The sequence below is a fragment of the Eucyclogobius newberryi genome, unplaced genomic scaffold (genome assembly GCF_026437365.1).
Source record: "Eucyclogobius newberryi isolate DKJ021-1_F unplaced genomic scaffold, fEucNew1.0.hap1 SCAF_6, whole genome shotgun sequence".
Classification (NCBI taxonomy): Eukaryota; Metazoa; Chordata; class Actinopteri; order Gobiiformes; family Gobiidae; genus Eucyclogobius; species Eucyclogobius newberryi.
Window position 1 is genome coordinate 25,991,670 of NW_027316278.1, and position 20,796 is coordinate 26,012,465.

A 20,796-nucleotide genomic window follows, 5' to 3' on the forward strand; every position below is an offset into this window, starting at 1 on the left:
GCCCCGTTTGTGTAGATGATTTTCCCCAAATATGAGCTTGATCGGGCAATCGGCCTAGGAGGAGTTTGTTAAAGTGTGAAGCGTAAAAATGTGGTGATTTGAGCGATTCTGCGATTTTCCCATAAGGATAACATGGGATGTTTCTGTCAACGCTACGGTTACGCCGTACAAAATATGACTTTGGCTCTCATACTTTTATGATCAGGATGTCAAATTAGAATTTTGTTCAAAATATCATGTCATTTGGAAAAACTCTATTGTTTATAGGCCACTCTGAAGGCCAAATAGTCAGAATTCTGGGAAACGTTTGCGGCTCCGTCGCACAAAGACCGTAAAAGTTATCCTTAAAATTTGGATAACTTTAGATACACCACTTGTCTAGAGGACGTACACCGATTTTGAGGTTGGTGGGCAAAACGCACTAGGAGGACTTCGTTAAAGTGTAAAACATAAAAATGTGGTAATTTGAGAGATTTTGTGGTTTTCCCATAGGGATAACATGGGAGGTTTCTGTCATCGCTACGACTACGCCGTAAAAATTTAGGCATTTTGGTGATTGGCTTTTGTGATCGGGACGGCAAAATAGAATTTTGGGTAAAGTTTAGACAATTTTGGTAAAACAAATTTTTGACCTTCAATGTTAATTTAAAGGTCACTCTGTAGGGGGCGCTATCACTGCCATGTCAATTTTGTCAGCCTAAACTGGTCCAAACTAGAAAGTTTAACAACTGATTCAAATTTGGTCCTAATCGGACTGGTTTTGATCAAATGGGAGCAATTTTTAGACCTGCAATATTCCAAAATAAGTTGTCCAACTTTGCGGCTGCGCCGCACACAGACCGTAAAAGGTATCTCAAAAAATTGAATAACTTTAGATGCCCCACTTGTCCAGAGGACGTACGCCGATTTTGAAGTCGGTGGGCAAAACGCCCTAGGAGGAGTTCGTCAAAGTTTGACGTAAACAAAATGGCTAACTCAGCTTGTTTTCATTTTCAAAGGAAGATGGCGGCCATAGGGTAAGTTTGGGGGCGTGGCCACAATGATTTTTTTTGTTTATCCTCACGAGAGGAATGCGTGTCCCGAATTTCGTAGTTTTACGCCAAAGTTGACCTCGGGGCGTCTCCCATAGGCGCAATGTATTTTGACTTTTGTCGGTGGCGCTGTCGCGCCATTTTTTAACGGAAAAAAAAATGGCCCAGAAAAAATAAAATTTTTCGCCGATTTTGAATTTTGGGCAAAGTTTGGTGAGTTTTTGAGCATGTTCAGGGGGTCAAATTAGAGATCAAAGCGCTGAAGAAGAACAAGAAAAATAATAATAATTAAAGCCGCAAGCGGCATCCAACGGCCCTCGCGGGCCGCCGGCCTTCCGACTCTGCGCTTTTGACTTGATAAAGATGGCGCCGTTATTGTGTCTTGAATAAAAAAAGAACTTGACAGACGGCGACACATTGGACATGGCCAATCCAGTGCAAATGAACACAAGTGTCAGTCAAATTTGCTGCGCCGCCGCACAGAGACCGTAGCACTTGGAATAAAAATATGGATAACTTTTGATGCCGCGCTTGTGTAGATGATTTTTCCCAAAGTAAAGCTTGATCGAGCTATTGCCCACGGAGGAGTTTGTTAAAGTGTGAAGCGTAAATGTGAACATTTCAAGGATTTGGCGTTTTTCCCATTTGTGACAGTATATTTGCAGCTCCACGGCACAGAGACCGTACCACTTAAAATCAAAATATGGATAACTTTTGATGCCCCGTTTGTGTAGATGATTTTCCCCAAATATGAGCTTGATCGGGCAATCGGCCTAGGAGGAGTTCGTTAAAGTGTGAAGCGTAAAAATGTGGTGATTTTAGAGATTTCGCTGTTTTCCCATTTCTGACATATATTTGCGGGTCCGCCACACAGAGACCGTAGCACTTAGAATCAAAATATGGGTAAGTTTTGATGCCCCGCTTGTGTAGATGATATTCTCCAAATATGAACTTGATCGGACAATCGCCCTAGGAGGAGTTTGTTAAAGTGTGAAGCGTAAAAATGTGGTGATTTGAGCGATTCTACGATTTTCCCATAAGGATAACATGGGATGTTTCTGTCAACGCTACGGTTACGCCGTACAAAATATGACTTTGGCTCTCATACTTGTATGATCAGGATGGCAAATTAGAATTTCGTTCAAAATATCATGTCATTTGGAAAAACTCTATTGTTTATAGGCCACTCTGAAGGCCAAATAGTCAGAATTCTGGGAAACGTTTGCGGCTCCGTCGCACAAAGACCGTAAAAGTTATCCTTAGAATTTGGATAACTTTAGATACACCACTTGTCTAGAGGACGTACACCGATTTTGAGGTTGGTGGGCAAAACGCACTAGGAGGACTTCGTTAAAGTGTAAAACATAAAAATGTGGTAATTTGAGAGATTTTGTGGTTTTCCCATAGGGATAACATGGGAGGTTTCTGTCATCGCTACGACTACGGCGTAAAAATTTAGGCATTTTTGTGATTGGCTTTTGTGATCGGGACGGCAAAATAGAATTTTGGGTAAAGTTTAGACAATTTTGGTAAAACTAATTTTTGACCTTCAATGTTAATTTAAAGGTCACTCTGTAGGGGGCGCTATCACTGCCATTTCAATTTTGTCAGCCTAAACTGGTCCAAACTAGAAAGTTTAACAACTGATTCAAATTTGGTCCTAATCGGACTGGTTTTGATCAAATGGGAGCAATTTTTAGACCTGCAATATTCCAAAATAAGTTGTCCAACTTTGCGGCTGCGCCGCACACAGACCGTAAAAGGTATCTCAAAAAATTGAATAACTTTAGATGCCCCACTTGTCCAGAGGACGTACGCCGATTTTGAAGTCGGTGGGCAAAACGCCCTAGGAGGAGTTCGTCAAAGTTTGACGTAAACAAAATGGCTAACTCAGCTTGTTTTCATTTTCAAAGGAAGATGGCGGCCATAGGGTAAGTTTGGGGGCGTGGCCACAATGATTTTTTTTGTTTATCCTCACGAGAGGAATGCGTGTCCCGAATTTCGTAGCTTTACGCCAAAGTTGACCTCGGGGCGTCTCCCATAGGCGCAATGTATTTTGACTTTTGTCGGTGGCGCTGTCGCGCCATTTTTTAACGAAAAAAAAAATGGCCCAGAAAAAATAAAATTTTTCGCCGATTCTGAATTTTGGGCAAAGTTTGGTGAGTTTTTGAGCATGTTCAGGGGGTCAAATTAGAGATCAAAGCGCTGAAGAAGAACAAGAAAAATAATAATAATAATAATAATAATAATAATATTTTTAGCAAAAACAATATAGCCGTTTTTACTATAACAACAAATGATACATCGTTTGAAAGCTCTAAGCCTTCCCGATGCCGCCATGGGGTGGAATCATCATTACGAGCGCTTACGCGCTCGTCACTCCCTATTCCGTCGGGATGCCCCGCCCACTCCCCATAGACTTCCATTGATTTGAGCAGATACAAGCATGGCCCATGCCTGCGGCATGGATTCTCGCGTACGGGACGATGCCAGGAGGGTTTTTGGAGGAATGCAGCGCTTCGCGCTGCTGTTGTCAACAATTAGTGAATGGGCTACGCCCATTCACTAATTGTTGACTATTTCTGTCATAGCAGGAGTAAGTATGCATGATCCATGCCTTCGGCATGGGCTAGTTCACTGTACTTGCCAGGGAAGACGGGGCACCAAACATGCGGGCTGCGCCCGCATGTTTGGTAAGACAGTTGCAACGCTGCCTTCGGCAGCGTTGCGGGAGCAATAGGCCCTCCCCCTGCTGGGGCTCGGGCCTAATAATAATATTTTTAGCAAAAACAATATAGCCGTTTCCACTATAACAACAAATTATACATCGTTTGAAAGCTCTAAGCCTTCCCGATGCCGCCATGGGGTGGAATCATCATTACGAGCGCTTACGCGCTCGTCACTCCCTATTCCGTCGGGATGCCCCGCCCACTCCCCATAGACTTCCATTGATTTGAGCAGATACAAGCATGGCCCATGCCTGCGGCATGGATTCTCGCGTACAGGACGATGCCAGGAGGGTTTTTGAAGGAATGCAGCGCTTCGCGCTGCTGTTGTCAACAATTAGTGAATGGGCTACGCCCATTCACTAATTGTTGACTATTTCTGTCATAGCAGGAGTAAGTATGCATGATCCATGCCTTCGGCATGGGCTAGTTCACTGTACTTGCCAGGGGCGACGGGGCACCAAGACAGTTGCAACGCTGCCTTCGGCAGCGTTGCGGGAGCAATAGGCCCTCCCCCTGCTGGGGCTCGGGCCTAATAATAATATTTTTAGCAAAAACAATATAGCCGTTTCCACTATAACAACAAATTATACATCGTTTGAAAGCTCTAAGCCTTCCCGATGCCGCCATGGGGTGGAATCATCATTACGAGCGCTTACGCGCTCGTCACTCCCTATTCCGTCGGGATGCCCCGCCCACTCCCCATAGACTTCCATTGATTTGAGCAGATACAAGCATGGCCCATGCCTGCGGCATGGATTCTCGCGTACAGGACGATGCCAGGAGGGTTTTTGAAGGAATGCAGCGCTTCGCGCTGCTGTTGTCAACAATTAGTGAATGGGCTACGCCCATTCACTAATTGTTGACTATTTCTGTCATAGCAGGAGTAAGTATGCATGATCCATGCCTTCGGCATGGGCTAGTTCACTGTACTTGCCAGGGGCGACGGGGCACCAAACATGCGGGCTGCGCCCGCATGTTTGGTAAGACAGTTGCAACGCTGCCTTCGGCAGCGTTGCGGGAGCAATAGGCCCTCCGCCCTGCTGGGGCTCGGGCCTAATAATAATATTTTTAGCAAAAACAATATAGCCGTTTTTACTATAACAACAAATGATACATCGTTTGAAAGCTCTAAGCCTTCCCGATGCCGCCATGGGGTGGAATCATCATTACGAGCGCTTACGCGCTCGTCACTCCCTATTCCGTCGGGATGCCCCGCCCACTCCCCATAGACTTCCATTGATTTGAGCAGATACAAGCATGGCCCATGCCTGCGGCATGGATTCTCGCATACGGGACGATGCCAGGAGGGTTTTTGGAGGAATGCAGCGCTTCGCGCTGCTGTTGTCAACAATTAGTGAATGGGCTACGCCCATTCACTAATTGTTGACTATTTCTGTCATAGCAGGAGTAAGTATGCATGATCCATGCCTTCGGCATGGGCTAGTTCACTGTACTTGCCAGGGGCGACGGGGTACCAAACATGCGGGCTGCGCCCGCATGTTTGGTCAGACAGTTGCAACGCTGCCTTCGGCAGCGTTGCGGGAGCAATAGGCCCTCCCCCTGCTGGGGCTCGGGCCTAATAATAATAATATTTTTAGCAAAAACAATATAGCCGTTTCCACTATAACAACAAATTATACATCGTTTGAAAGCTCTGAGCCTTCCCGATGCCGCCATGGGGTGGAATCATCATTACGAGCGCTTACGCGCTCGTCACTCCCTATTCCGTCGGGATGCCCCGCCCACTCCCCATAGACTTCCATTGATTTGAGCAGATACAAGCATGGCCCATGCCTGCGGCATGGATTCTCGCATACGGGACAATGCTTCGGCAGCGTTGCGGGAGCAATAGGCCCTCCGCCCTGCTGGGGCTCGGGCCTAATAATATTCCGATGCGAAAACAATGTTTCCCATTTTCCAAATATCATAAACTATACATTTTCGGAAAGCGCTCGCGCTTTCCTACCTCATGGTGTGGGTCCCTGGTCACTGAAGGGTACTTTCGTTAATTTTGAGTGGGCTCCGCCCACTTTGTGTTTTTGGCCCTCTATACAGTAATAATGTTCAATTTTTGCATTACATGCTTATATGCACGGAACATGCAAGAGATGGGGAACGTATTCGTGAGCTACTTAGCGCAAATGAGTGCTTTATATGGGGATGACGACCGCTTTGCGGTCGTCATCTCAATGTAAAGTGCTCGTTTAGTGCGCACTTTTGCACGGGCTTCGCCCGTTTACAACGGTAATGTTCCATTTTCCTACTACTAATTAGTATGCACGGGGCGTGCGTGAGTGGAGGAGTGCGTTAGTGAGTGTTTGGAAGTGGGCAAGTGCTTCGCGCTCGATTTCGTGCGAACTACGTGCGCACTTTCGCAGCCGTGCTTCGCACGGCCTTACGAGATTAATAGGCCTCTCGCCAGCTTGTGGCGCTCGGGCCTAATTACTATATCTCAATACTAATCCTCTAACAATTTAAAATTATTATCATCATTATTCAGCCCCAAGCCAAATAATGTGGTCAAATCTAACCAAAAGCACAATGACTGACGAAGATATTTTTGTCTGCTATGTATTTGTACAAACATACATGTTTGAATCGAATTGTATAGTGAATGGTAGTCTGCTTGCGTGTGTGTGTCAGCACAGTGTGCGGAAATAAGATAAGATAAGATAAGATAATCCTTTATTGTCCACACACGGGGAAATTTCGTTGTTATAACGCAGTAGATACAGGAGGAAAGGACAGATGACTTTCAAAATATAAATATAATATAATATAAATATAGCTGGCTAACTTTAGACCAAAGTCTACAAGCAATAAAATCAATTAACAGAAATAAACATATGACGTAAAGAGGAATGTTCTACAAAACAACTATAGTTTTTGGTTTTATTGTGACTAAAGACCTTGACCATAACCTTAACCCAGAATATGTTGTCAAATGACTGAAACATGTATACAAGTTAATCAATATTTTTTAAAATAGCAATAGCAAGTTGATTACAAGCAAAACGAGATAGAAAATCTTTTTGCCCCAAGGCCAATCTTGATTCAAACCGCTCAGCGCAAACATCAGAGATAATTGCCAAACCACACAGACAAGTGAAGCATGAAGGGTGGACTGTCACGTGTGATCCCCTCAAACCTCCAGCCCAGACTAAGGAGTACAACAGTGGGCGATTAATACTCTCACCACTCTTCAAGAAAGTGGTGAGAAGTGGTGACAAAGGGTTGTCCTTTCTAAACAAAGCTATAGCTGAAGATCTGGAGATGGGACTCGGGCTCTGCACTCCAGTCATAACCTTGTACTGCAAGTTACATTGTCGTGAAGTTGGAAAACTCAGAAAACTCCATCTTGTATGGCTCCCGCTGATCTGTTCAAATGTACACATTTAGTGAAGAGCAGAAAGTGAATATTTTCCTGACCAAAAATATTAGAAATATGCTAACAAGCAAAGATTAAAAATGGCAGGTAAGATGCTACATATTTATTTAACCTTCCCATTTATTTCTCTGTAAATTAATGGCTCTGAAAGTGGATTTCCAAATAATGTTTTTGCTATTAACATATGATAAGAAATGGCTATGTTGAATTAGCTTCTAGCCACCCTTTATATTCAATAACGTAATCATTTTTCAGAAAGTCTGTTGCCTGCAGCATTGTTGAGCTCAACCTTTACTGCTCCACTTATCTTTATGTTTTAGTCAAACATTGTTGAAAATTTGTAACTGGACATGAGTTATTTGGCGAGAGCAGCTAAGCACTTGGATCATTCTCTTGCTGAACTTCGGTGACTTTGTTGTTGGTGCTTGTCCTGTGTGTCTACACTGTCCACTCTTTATCAGGGAGTCATTGTTTACCTCATAACTCGCATAGGCTCAAGATTAAACGCCTTATGTGCTTTGGTTTGCCGAATGTTGTCCAGGAGCTTGAATATATATATATATATATATATATATATATATATATATATATATATATATATATATACTATAATATATATATATTATAGTATATATATATTATAGTATATATATATATATATAGTGTATATATATATATATATATATATATATATATATATATATATACTATAATATATATATATTATAGTATATATATATATATATATATATATATATATACTATAATATAATATAATATATATATACTATAATATATATATACTATATATACAGAGAAAATTAGCAGTTTAAACAATCATTCAACAAAATAGATTTATCAGGTGTAAGTATTTGTCAAATCTTTGGTTTTGGCCATTGTTTACGATCTGGTTGCTAGGTAACAGTAGTGGAAATACCTCTACCTATGTCATATTTGCTGGCCACCTTCAACCAGGAAGTGACATTATAAGCGCCACCAAAACTGCAAAACTGGAGAAAAACAGGCAAAATGTTTTATTAAGATATAAATATAATAATTCTCCCTTTGTTAAACTGAAAAAGTGTAGTCTAATTTGTCATATGGATTTTAGGTAAAACATTATACGTTACAAATTACACTACTTTGCTGTTTTTACTCTATACGTTTGATATTAACCAGCATTCAGTCAGTCAGTGCACCTTGACCTTTGCCCTCGTTTGCCCATGTACTGCATATCGTACTGCGTATCGTTCTTAAAGGGAGGTGTAGCAATCTTATTGTGTGTTCTTTACTTTTCCCTACCTCTGTCTATTGTGCGTTATGACAGAAGGAACTTGGACTGACTTTAACACACCACTTGCCACTCCCTTCAATAACAATAATACCCTCATTAGTCATGTCAGCCTTTACCTATTGCTGAAAATGTAAACCTGTCTTTTTCATATGTGCAATGCCTATTTAGAGGCCTTTATAACTGTGAGTGAAACATTAGCCATTAGCTTGATAAGAGACGCACATAGGACAGACTTGAATCTCCACGCCTTTGTGTATTCTGTGTCTCTATCAATACCTGCCCTTTAGATATATTCGCTGTTGGAATGACTGGATTACCTGCTTGTAGTAGGCCTATCAATAGTAACATTTTATATAGAGCTTTTCAAGCAAAGACACAACAATGTGAGCAGGTTGGCTTTAGGGTAACAAAAAAATCCAGATAGGACCAAATTAGATCTTTCCTGAATAGCTTTTGAAAGGTATTTTAAAGCAGACCAAATGGTAACATTAGATATAAAGATTATTTTATTATCATTGTGGTATCCAAATAGAAAATCAAACCTTTTCCTTGGTATTTAAGTCGTTGGCTTTATGAAAGAGACGCTCTTATAGACGTTTATTATAGCTTTTGTTTAAAACAGCAGGTTGCGTAACATGAGCCGCACAGAAAATCCAAGGCGTAGAAGTGGGAAGACAGGCACAACCTGAAATAAGCACAAAGAACATTGTGGACATACAAACGCCATCTAGGATATTTATTACTAGGGTATTTTGCTTAGGAGCATTTAAATAAATGATGTGGTTGACTAGTTTTTTTTTTTCCATGAATGCTTTTGAATGCTTTACATTTTGCATAAAGGTGACGTGGTCCGGCTAGTCCTTTATTCTGATTGGCTGTAGCCACTGCACCTAATAACTCTTAAGCCTCTCCTTCAGCTCTGGCAACCACAGCAACTTTAAAGGCTCTCTACTTGATTTTAGTGTGTTCTGTCCCTTGCATTGTATGAGCCGTGTGCATAATTGAGGGGGGGAAAACACAGGTGTGAAACATGGCTGGATCGTAAAAAATAGATTTTCATCCAATCAGGCACGTTGTTTGCTAAGAATCATGGGACAACAACTGACACAATCCCTCACAGAGGGTTCCCTGTCATTATCAGGAGTGAGGAAAATCACAAAGTACACAGTGTTTGATGAGAACCAAGTGGAAACAACTGCATGGGACCGTCCCAGACTGTTGTCATGGTTAATGTCACAGTGACAGAAAGGACTAAATGGAAAGGGCTAACGGTTCAAACAAACACATTTTCCACACTCTGACTCATGGATGGAAATCAGGTACAAGCCCGGCAACTATTACATTCTGTCTGTCAGAAAATGGCAATATTTATTTTGATTGATCTGATCATTTGGTGCTTTTGTAACTCATGTAATCTCTAACTGGGTGGAGTTTTTCATTTTTTTTATAGCCCTTTCATTTAAATGGTACTAACATAGTAAACAAACATATACAAACTTGTTTTAGTGCAACATAAAACAATGAACAATGATAAAACAACCCATATAAATCAAAAAGGGCATGCATTAAAGAAGAATTTAAATCTGCTATAGGATCAAAATAAAATAAAAATAGGCTTACTATGTACACACGTTACTGTATTTTTTATTTATTTTTTACAATTAATACTGAAACTGAAATCTAAGCGATGTGATTTGTTATTTTCCCAGTTTCCACCACTATGTAGGGATGTCCAGACTATTTGGTTAACTGAGATCACAATATATTTAATCAAAATAATAATCGTGGCTATTTTAGGCATAAAAATATGTTCAGTAATTTTTCAGTTCAATCTGTACTCCGGGAAGGGAAACCTGAATGTGAAAAGCTTTTATATCTGACTGTTTTTTTACTTGAATATCATTATAAGTATATTATTTATCTGTTACTTACCGTACAGAAGGTTTGATTTCATAAAGCTGCTCACATGCTAGATTCTTTAGGAGGAAAATAGGTGTTTTACTGTTGAATAATCGTTTAATCTCAACATTTCCTCTCACAATAATCCAACACTAAAGTTTGATATTGTGAGTTTTTCTTTTCACTGAATCGAATACTGTAAATATTTTGAATGACAGCGGTCAAAAGAATCCCTTGTGGATGTTGATTCTTTTCAGTCATTTGCTGCTTGGATTTCCCTTCCTGCTGCCCCCTGTCCCACTTGTAGCGTGTAGTTGCATATGTCGCACCAACACTTCCCTCATGAGACGGAGACATCTCGTTTGAAGCAGAAGTAGCTCCGTAAATCGACCTAGACAAGAGCTAAATGCATGTGGGTCGTATAGTTGTTCAAATACCCAGGCACTAATCAATACTACAGTCTACTAGTATTGAAACTAGATCCCCATTAGAACTGTTGATACTGAAAAAAATCTCTTATAGTATATAAAATTGCCTGATTTTAATGATCTGGATCTTGTCAGAATTTGTTTAAGACCACATGATGACACTACAGAAACTGCAAATATAAGTCTGTTCAGGTGTGTGAGGGTCGAAACCATATGGCACAAGATGTTATCAATTATAAAATGTAAACACTACAACATTGCTGTATTATATCTTCGTGTTCCAACAGTGAATATTCTGCTATCAGTTTTGCAGTGATTTGGCAAACGTTTCACATTACATGCCCTGTTTTATTACAAAAATGATGAGTTTATGACAATCTAATTCAGATAGAATACATAACATCATTGCATACTTTGTAATATTAACCAACACAGACAAATTGTAAGTGGCTACTACGTCAGCGCATTATTATTTGTTTTAGTCGGTTCGTCTGTGTCAAGGCAAGTCCTGTGTGCTATTTCTGTAGTCCATATATTGCCCATTACTTCACAGCTCCTCTATGCTTCCAGTCGAGTGTATTCAGTCTGCTGGGAGGGAGGGAGCTCCGATTTTAGAAGGACATATCCGACATGTGCAAAACAAGCCCTTAAGCGTCTGGCGTTTGATGATTTGCGTGTGGCGGCTGTGGACAGGGAGGGCTGCGTTTGCGTATGCGGTTGGTATGCACGTGGCATTCCTCTCCCGCACGACCCCCTTGGTCTCCTTTGTCAGCAGTGTTTCAAGTCAACAGTCTGTCCTGTGTGTTCCCAGTTAAGAGTTAAGCCTTCACTGTTATTGACATAGAAAATAAGTTGTGACAAATGTTACGATTGTGATTCAATTAAGTTGGCAGCGTAAATTGTAAGCATTTCATTGACATTTGATGTGCTAAACCGAGACAAGAATCGCATACATTTTAGAGTTTTAAAATGTTTGTAGAGGTCTAAATGTATGTAATGTAATGATATGTTTTTGTATGGGGAGAACATCGTACCGGTATTTACACAAATCCGCCTTTAACAATTGTGATTTTGGTTGAATTACAATTAATCTTAGAACTCTTATTTTTAGTGAATGCGTGTGAAGAATACCTCCTGTGGAAAAGTTAACTGTCAGTGCAGAAATCTGTGTGTCACAAAAGTCGTTTGTACCAAAAACAGGAAGTGAAAGTCCAATCTTGTCATACTTAGTTCTCTTTTTTTTCATGTTCTTTATTATTATCAAATACATGTTCTCTACTTCACCTCACTACAGTGGAAGTCAAGCATAAACCCCAGAAGATATTAAGGTTAAAGTTACTTAAGTTTGACTACATAAGTGAAGAATTGCACCATCTTCTTCTCACACACCCATATTTCTAATATATTTATTCCCTGAAAATTATACTCGTGTCTTTGTCACTTGAGTCTATTTAACTTCTCTTTATTTTAGCCATGACATTGATGGCTATGACATATGACACACCACTTTGTTCCAAACTTGCATCCTTTCTTAGAATAGCCAGCTAATGACACAATGATGGACTATTATCATTTATATTAAAAGGAAGTCAATAAACTACAATTATTCTCTAGCAACTGAATTTAAGAGGGTCCCACGGGCTCTGGCTTCCTCTGAAATATTGAGTCAGCTCCACAGGGGACAGTGCCTTTTCCATGACTGCATGTCTCCGTGTCCGTTGCTGCAGTGATCTTTTGTGAAATGACCGCTCCGTGAAAGTACTTAGATGGGCTGCTGTGCAGGGCCCCGCTGGCTAATAATCCCCATCCAATTAAATCACTCTGTCATTAGCTCCCTCTGTAAGGACTCGGCTTTATCCTAATATGACTTCATTTATCAACTTTTCAGCTTTAGTGACGGCAACACAAAGTACGCATAGATCTGAATGATTTGACCTCATTTGGTGGGAAAATATATGTTGTAAATATAAATGCAATCAAGGAGAAGTTTGTGAAGTATAGCAGAGTTTTAAAACATTGTTGACACTAGGGAGACTTACACTAGGGAGAATTACATCCAACTATTGGTACAGTGTACAACATGGTTGCTAGGCAATGTCATGCTTAGAAAGTGAAATTATAAATCTAAAAATACTGCCAAACTGGGAAAGAATTTGAATACTTAAATATAGAAGGTAATCTCTACTTATTGTAGATTCGTTTTAAAAGTGGAAGGAAACTTGTAACAAATGTTATGCAAGTTATTGAAATAAATGTAATTTACTAGATGGTATTCCACCTTATTAGTTATCAATGAATAAATAAATAGCTGACATGAACATCGCATTTCAAATGTCCAAGTATGGCACCCATGGGTATTGTAGTGCCCAGTGTCAGGGCGCACTGACAGACATGAAGGTCTTTGTACTGTTTTAATTGCTGGTCATATGATCTCCCATTAAATCCATTGATCTGCTGCCCTTCTTTTGGAAACAAAGAGCCTTTCTATAATTGGAGCGTTTTATCATTCTGCTCCGCAGTCGTCTTTCATGTTGCTGTGTGAGAGGATTTGAATCCTCTGATCTAGATTTGAACAGAATAAATGGTAGTTTTATCTGTTTAGGAAAAAAAGAACAGTTATTTACCAAAGAGCTTACCTGAAAAGTTCATGTTATTTGCAATTTTAATAATTTATATTCTATATTTATATATTATAAATTAAATATCCAAGCATACAGCTCAAGCTACAATATGTAACGAACTGAACTGTTAACTGTGGGTCAATTAGTGTTGTAGATCTGTAACCTTTTCTCTAAAATGCCCTAACAAGCCTTTAATGCTATGATTACTGTCATTAAAATTTAACTCTCTGTTGTTATGTTGACTGCAGTAAAACAAAGCCAGTTCCCTAAATTTTCTCTTGCTACCAAAGCAAGTTCAGATAATAGTTTTAACATCACCATCAAGGTTCATTTATAAAGCACATTTATAGTCCACTGATCCAGGCACCACTACCCAAAGTACAACTCAAGCTAAATTGTTGTTGAAAAGAAGTATAAGTTGTGTAGACAACATATGTTTGTGTGCATAGATGATCACATTATCCATCAGAGCATCAAGCATGGAGTGTTGTCTGCCAGTGTCGTTCATTATTTAGATTAGGACCAGGGCCAAATTGTGCTTTGTCTGAACTGCAGGGTCCATCTGCTCCCGAGTGTTGACCTGCGTTGCCTGGATGTGTTTGTGACTTCTACAGTTACAATATGGGCCAAAGTCCAGACCCAGCCCAAACTGTAACAGGCCTGAGGCTCTCACTCTACCAGCTGCTGTTTGTATGTGTGGACCTAGGAGGGGCCACTGGGTGGGCATCGGGGCCATGTCTCGAGTTAAGAGCTGCCAGACAAAATAAGAACTGATTTCATTGTGGGGCATCAAAAAGCACAGCAAACATCCAGCAGTGCATTTTGTACTATGTTTCACTATTTAGTTAAAACTAGAACTTAATAACATATTTCACTATATAAAATCTATTATTTATTTATTTACCGCAAAGGCGGTTAGCGCTCTTGCCTCCCAAGAAGGAGATCATGGGTTCGATTCCCGGACTAGGGGATCACATGATCTCTCTGGGTGGAGTCTGCATGTCCTCCCCGTGTTACCGTGGGCTCTCGCCGGGTTCTCCGGCTTCCTCCCACCGTCCAAAGACATGCATGTGTTAGGCAAAATTGGTGCCTCTAAATTGGCGCTAATGAATGAATGTGAGCGTGAACTGTCTGTAATGTCTATGTCTCTGTGTTGGCCCTGCCACGAGTTGGCCACTGTCCAGGGTGTACCCCGCCTAAGGCCCGAAGTCACTGGGATAGGCTCCAGTCACCTGCGACCCCGAAAGGGAACAAGCGGTAGAAAATGGATGGATGGATATTACCTTTATTTAACCAGGTTCATGTTAAAATCAAACTCACCATGAGTATATTTCTGTTTTGGTCTTGAAGTCAAACAATGATCCAATGAAAATCTGAATGAGGTCTTTGCTTTGGGTTTATAAATTCTACAGTTTGAACCAACTAGTGTTGTGACAGATAATTCAATCGGAGGTTAATTTCTGATTATGAAAACAAAAAGTCATGAAATCATGACATGATTTTTTACTTTAGAATTTGCACAATACTTCTTTTATAGCCCTCCAACTTTGTTACATACCTTTTGATGCTTTCAATGCCATCATTTAGATCAAGAATAAAGGCATCTTTGTTTGAAATGCTCTGTGCAATCAACTAGACCAAAATGAATATCTCTATTTTTTGAGTTTTTCTGTCTGATATACAGACTAAATTTAATTTAGTGTGTTAAATGTGCCTGTAAATGTCTTGGTTGAGATTCAAGTCGAGCACAAAACATGACTGGATCATAAAATTAACCACAAAAGTAGAGAAACATCACTTTATACTGTTTTGGAGATGACCCTAAATGTTTCTGTCTCTTTTTGAGGTCATGTTCAATCATTCAAATTACAGACAATATACTCAATATTCAAATTTTGCATATCTCCAAAACAACAATTTCTACAATATTGTTATTTTATTATGTATATATCTCACCTCAAGTTGTAATTTACAGTTGTCTCTTTCCCCCCCAAAAACAGGAAAATCCCACTTGGCCATTGTCCAGAAAGTCAACAATGAGGGAGAGGGAGATCCATTCTATGAAGTTTTAGGATTGGTCACCCTTGAAGATGTTATAGAGGAAATCATCAAATCTGAGATCCTCGATGAGTCTGATATGTACAGTGAGTAAATCATTGCCTAAAACACCTTTTATTGTTAGTATTTTTAATTCATGTTTGAACTCTTTGTGTTTCTTTGTCTCATCAGCGGATAACCGTAACAGGAAAAAGGTGGACCCAAATAAAAGCAAGAGGGATTTCTCCGCTTTTAAACACGAGAGTGAATCGAAAGTTAAGATTTCTTCTCAGCTCCTCCTAGCGGCTCATCGTTTCCTAGCAACAGGTAAGATTACATGTCATATTTACTTCAGCACCGGACCTCACCATAAACAGTATGTAATATTAACACTCGCCAGTGAGCGAAATGCTGGTAAACTGTCAACACTGAGATACTATGCATGTCTATCTCCATGGAGACAAGCAGGTGACGCTACAGGCCAAGTTACAGGTCAGATCTGTGGAGCGATGAGCCCACTCAAAGAAAAAAATCAAATCAAGTTAAATGCTATATTGTGGAACAGTCCGGGCAAAGCAATGAAATCTCCATGGAAACAAGCAGCTGGTGGCGACTTCTCCACACCATAAAAGTTACATGATGCACCTCTAATGCCAGAAGGGTTTGCAATATACAAAAACATAATTGAAAGGACCGCAACGGTGGCTATTTAAGATAAGATAAGATATTCCTTTATTGTCCACACATGGGGAAATTTCATTGTTGCAACGCAGGTAGATACAGAGGAAAAGGACAGATAACTTATAGGAAGTTTAAAAAACACTCTTAATAGAAGAACTCTTATAAACAAAACTCTTATAAACAAAAACTCCTATAGACAAAACCTCTAATTTCTTAATAAGGAATGGAGGGGAAAATATAGATAAAATAAAATAAAAACAGCTAGCGTAAGACAAAATAATACTACTAATAATGGTAAAATAAACACACTATATGCACATGAATGTGACATTATTGCGTGTGAGTATGACAGTAATTGCACCTGAATATTACGGTATTGCACATGGTTAAGTCAGATGCTTGAGTCGGATTGCACATGATTATTTAAAACCTTTGATTGGCTTGTAACTTTTAAGGAATACAAATCTTTTGGCTCACTGGTCTTATGTCAACTCTTGTCTGACCATAAATGCCAAAACGTACAGAATAATGACATGTAGCCGCAGCATCATGATCCTGGGTGTGATCGTGACCCCATCACCTGACTCCGCTCACTAGTTCAAACACGCTCGGCTAGACAAGTTTATATCCACTTGCGTAACTCATTTTAGCAAATGCTATTTGCTGCTACCAACCAGGAACAGTGTGGACACGAGCCAGGCTAAGATGACTCTGCTGCAGCTGAGAATGTCGCAATCTGCCCTGTCACCACATTTATACCACTGACACTTAGCCTTAGACGTTTGCTAGCATGATGTGGCATGATTAGCATCAGTAATAGATTGAGGTCGTTGGAGTCTTCTTTCTTTTTTCCCTGTGTCTTTCAATAGATGTTGTTCTGCAAAGTATACAACATACAGTATTATAAAGAATGCGAAAAAAATTAGGGCTATACCAACACATTTAAATAAACTTCACCGTAAGACAAAATAAGTTTATTCCAATGTGTTTGATATAGTCCTAATTGTTGTTTGAATATCATATTGTTATTTTGTATACTTTTCCAAAACCAACCTTTATGTCTGGACCAACAAAACTGTCTGTTTTCCTTGTTCTTGCAGAGATCAGCTTTTTCAGCCCGTCTCAGATCTCCGACAAAGTGCTGCTGCGGATCCTGCGGCATCCCGACGTCATCCAGGAGATCAAGTACAACGACAACGACAAGCGCTCGCTCCATCACTACGTTTACCAGCGGGGCAAACCCGTCGACTACTTTGTGCTTATCCTACAGGTATGGGCTTAAATGGAGCGCCGTCCTATAAAGTCCAGGTTTATTAACTAAAGCGCAGCAAAGTTTGTATGTTTAGCAATTTTTCTGAACTGTGACAGCCATTGTGTTTGCGATTTAAATTTTAACATTAATTTGCTTATTTTGAGCAAGTCCAGTGGCATCTGAGTGAAGACTGAAGTATGAATCATTAAACTGGGTCACATGGAATTCAGAACTTGTCGGTAGCAGTGTGAACTACTCGGTTTGCTCGTTTTATACTTTGATATTATTGGAGATTTTTTTGGAGATGACGAGATTATTCATTTTACCTAAAAATGTACACCTGTTGTGAGTTATGATCCGCAACTAGGCCTTCAAGTCGATTGTATTAAGCTCACAGCCGTAATGAAGTGTCTGCTTAGTTGGTGGTTGAAACTAAATGTGGAAAGTGGACCCCCAACCTCACTGTAATCAACCCCCCAGAGTTTCTCAAAATGCCAGTCTCACGCTGTTTAGGCCTGGTCTTTTAAACACTTCCTCATTTCTCCTTCTGTGTTAGGGTTGTCCAATATATTGATACACAGACCCATTAATTGATACTAAAACTTTTATCACAAGTAGATTCTAGATACTGAAAAATAGACCTTACGATATCAATAGTTCTAGTAATATAGAATAAATTGCTATTATTCTTTGTTGAAAAGTACTTTTGTTTGTGTTGTTGCTGTACTGGTTGTAGTTGTTTGTATCAAAATTGGTATTGAGTATCGAGCATTTTCCTTAGTATTGAAATAGTTCGAAATGATGGTTAGTTCGGTGCATTGTGGCGCATTTGAGACACCACAGCAACAAGGGTTGAAGTGTTGTGTTTTATATTGTTTACTGTAACCAAGTTTGTGTTGGGAAGTAAGACGGGGAAGTCAAATTAACCGCTTAATCACAGTCATTAAAGGCACAAAGGCTCAGAAAACATCCATGTTCTGTAGTTGTTTTGTGTGTTATTTCTGTGTTGAAACAATTCATTCCTTAGCTGCTTTGGAAGTTAAATTTATTTTTGATTTTTCTACAGCCTTGCGCACAGATCTCTGCTGAGGCTATTTTGGTTACTCTGACTATTTCAGTTCCAGAATCAGAATCAGAAAAGGGTTTATTGCCAGGGTTTATTTATCTGTAATAAAATAACTTTATTACAGAAAAAAGAACTTTTTTTATTTATTTATTTTATTATTATTTTTTAATATACATTATGGTCACAACTGGTATACATTTGTCATGCCTTTTTGTCCAGCTTATTTTTGCTACTATGGGTTGCCACGTCTAATAATGGAAAACACTGCACTCTTCATAATGCGGATATAAGATAAGATAAGATAAGATATGCCTTTATTGTCCACACATGGGGAAATGTTGGTGTTACAACGCAGGTAGATAACGCAGGTAGATACAGAGGGAAAGGACAGATAACTTATAGGAAGTTTAAAAAACACTCTAAATAGAAGAACTCTTATGAACAAAAACAAAAACTCTTATTAACAAAACTCCTGTAAACAGGTCCTCTCATATCTTAATAGGGAATGGAGGGAAAATAATAATAATAATAATAATAATAATAATAATAATAATAATAATAATAATAATAATAATAATAATAATTAAAATAAAAATAGCTGGCATAAGACAAATAATACTAATAATAACGGTAAAGTAAACACTTTTATTTACATCAGTTATATGCACATGGATATGACATTAATTGTGTGTCAGTATGACATATACTGGCCCAAATTGCGCATATATAATCAAAACATAAAAGATCATTTGATCAATCCATAGTTGTATAACCTTTTTATGTTAATGTATTTCAAAGTGTTCGAATTAGGGTTCAAATCTCATGTAGGGCAAGCTGATTCAAAGTGCTGTGTGATGCAGTTCCTTCATTTATGGGGCACTGCTCTAAATATTGATCCACATTAGGTAATACAGAAAACACATTTAGAAGTCAATAGGTTTATTCGTTTCCTCCCTTTTTTACTGCACTCCTGTATTTACAATGCCACTAAAGACCAGAAACAATACACTGTAGAGGACAACATATATTTGCAGACATTGCAATAGGCCACTGAGCTTCTTTATCGTCACTATTCACAGTGATGAATGAAATTGAACAATGCTCATGTCACAGGTGCTGTTCTTTTGTTCGCCAAACTTCAGGCTTATCATTTTTCATCAATTATAACACAAATGTTGATCATATTTGAGAAAGTGGTCGCAAGTAGTCAAATTTGGTCAAGTCAAATCTGAGTCCACATGGCAGTTCCACAAGGCAGTATACTTGGACCTTTACTTTTTTTTATCTTTTATATTAATGATTTTCCTGGTTTTTAATATTATGACTTACTGTCTAAAATGTACTGTTGCAATAAATCTGTTGTCTTTATGACAGGCCTACTTCTGTTTATACTATGGACTACTATGTATACACACATACCAGACATTGGCCCTTTTTCCTCACTATATTTTCAATACATTCCCACCGTTTTCCCCCCCCCGTCTGCCTAAAACAGTCATTATCTCACTGCAGTAATCCAGGGATGACTTTGACTTTCTCTGCTCTTACTGTGAGCTCTTCCCCATGAGGATTTTGGGACCCCACACCAGCAAAAATCCATGGGGACCTTTTAGTAGAGTGGGTGGTATTTGAAGTCTGCGCGTCTGGATGGAAAATCAACTGAATTCAAAAGGCTTTCAGCGCTGCTCATTTTAGCTGTTGTTAGTATTTGTGAGTAATAAATCTGACTCAGTGGGAAGTCGTTTTGGAAATAAAAATAGCGGTTGTGGTCATACAATACGTGAGAATGGTATATTGATCTTGTTTTCCTAAATAATTTCAGAATAGTTTCCATCCACTCAAAAATAGTTTTTTTTCCGGCGTTTCCCACCAATTTCTGTTGAAACTATGGCAGCTCTGTTAATGTGTGGAGCTGAAAAACTATTGCAGTTTCCATTTTTAATTGTTAGATAAAGACGCATAATTTTACTTTTTCCATTTTTACTACGTTACTATGTCCTTCAGATAATCTTACCAATTCACTCATTGAAGCCTTACCAAAAATGTTGAAAACAAAAAGCTGCAACTATATGAATACTAATAATCATGTCTTTAGTTAGTGGATCACTACATTACTTGATGAATGAGTACATTATCTAATTTGCTATGCCAATGTCTGTTTTTAGACTCAAACAGTTTCTTGGGAAAACCGTTCGACATAAATGGTGCTGGTGATTAATAGTTTGTAATGATCACATGTTTGCTGCAGTGTAAACCCATAAATGTGACACATTCCAAAGTAATGACATAAGGACATTTTGAGTAACTCTTCCTCTGGTGTGCTGGAAAATCCTGTGAGAATAAGATGCTTTTCTCATGAAGGCATTTGAA

General features: G+C 39.2%; 1 protein-coding gene across 3 annotated transcripts in view; it reads left to right on the plus strand.

Moving 5' to 3' along the window:
- The window catches only part of LOC140346381 (metal transporter CNNM4), a 46,802-nt gene that overhangs the window by 8,493 nt on the left and 17,513 nt on the right, over positions 1 to 20,796 (plus strand). For all 3 annotated transcript variants that reach the window (XM_072432406.1, XM_072432404.1, XM_072432405.1), the window contains exons 2-4: positions 15,391 to 15,534; positions 15,620 to 15,754; positions 17,209 to 17,378. In XM_072432406.1, coding sequence (XP_072288507.1) covers positions 15,391 to 15,534; positions 15,620 to 15,754; positions 17,209 to 17,378 — 449 coding nt within the window. The remainder of the gene's footprint in view (positions 1 to 15,390; positions 15,535 to 15,619; positions 15,755 to 17,208; positions 17,379 to 20,796) is intronic.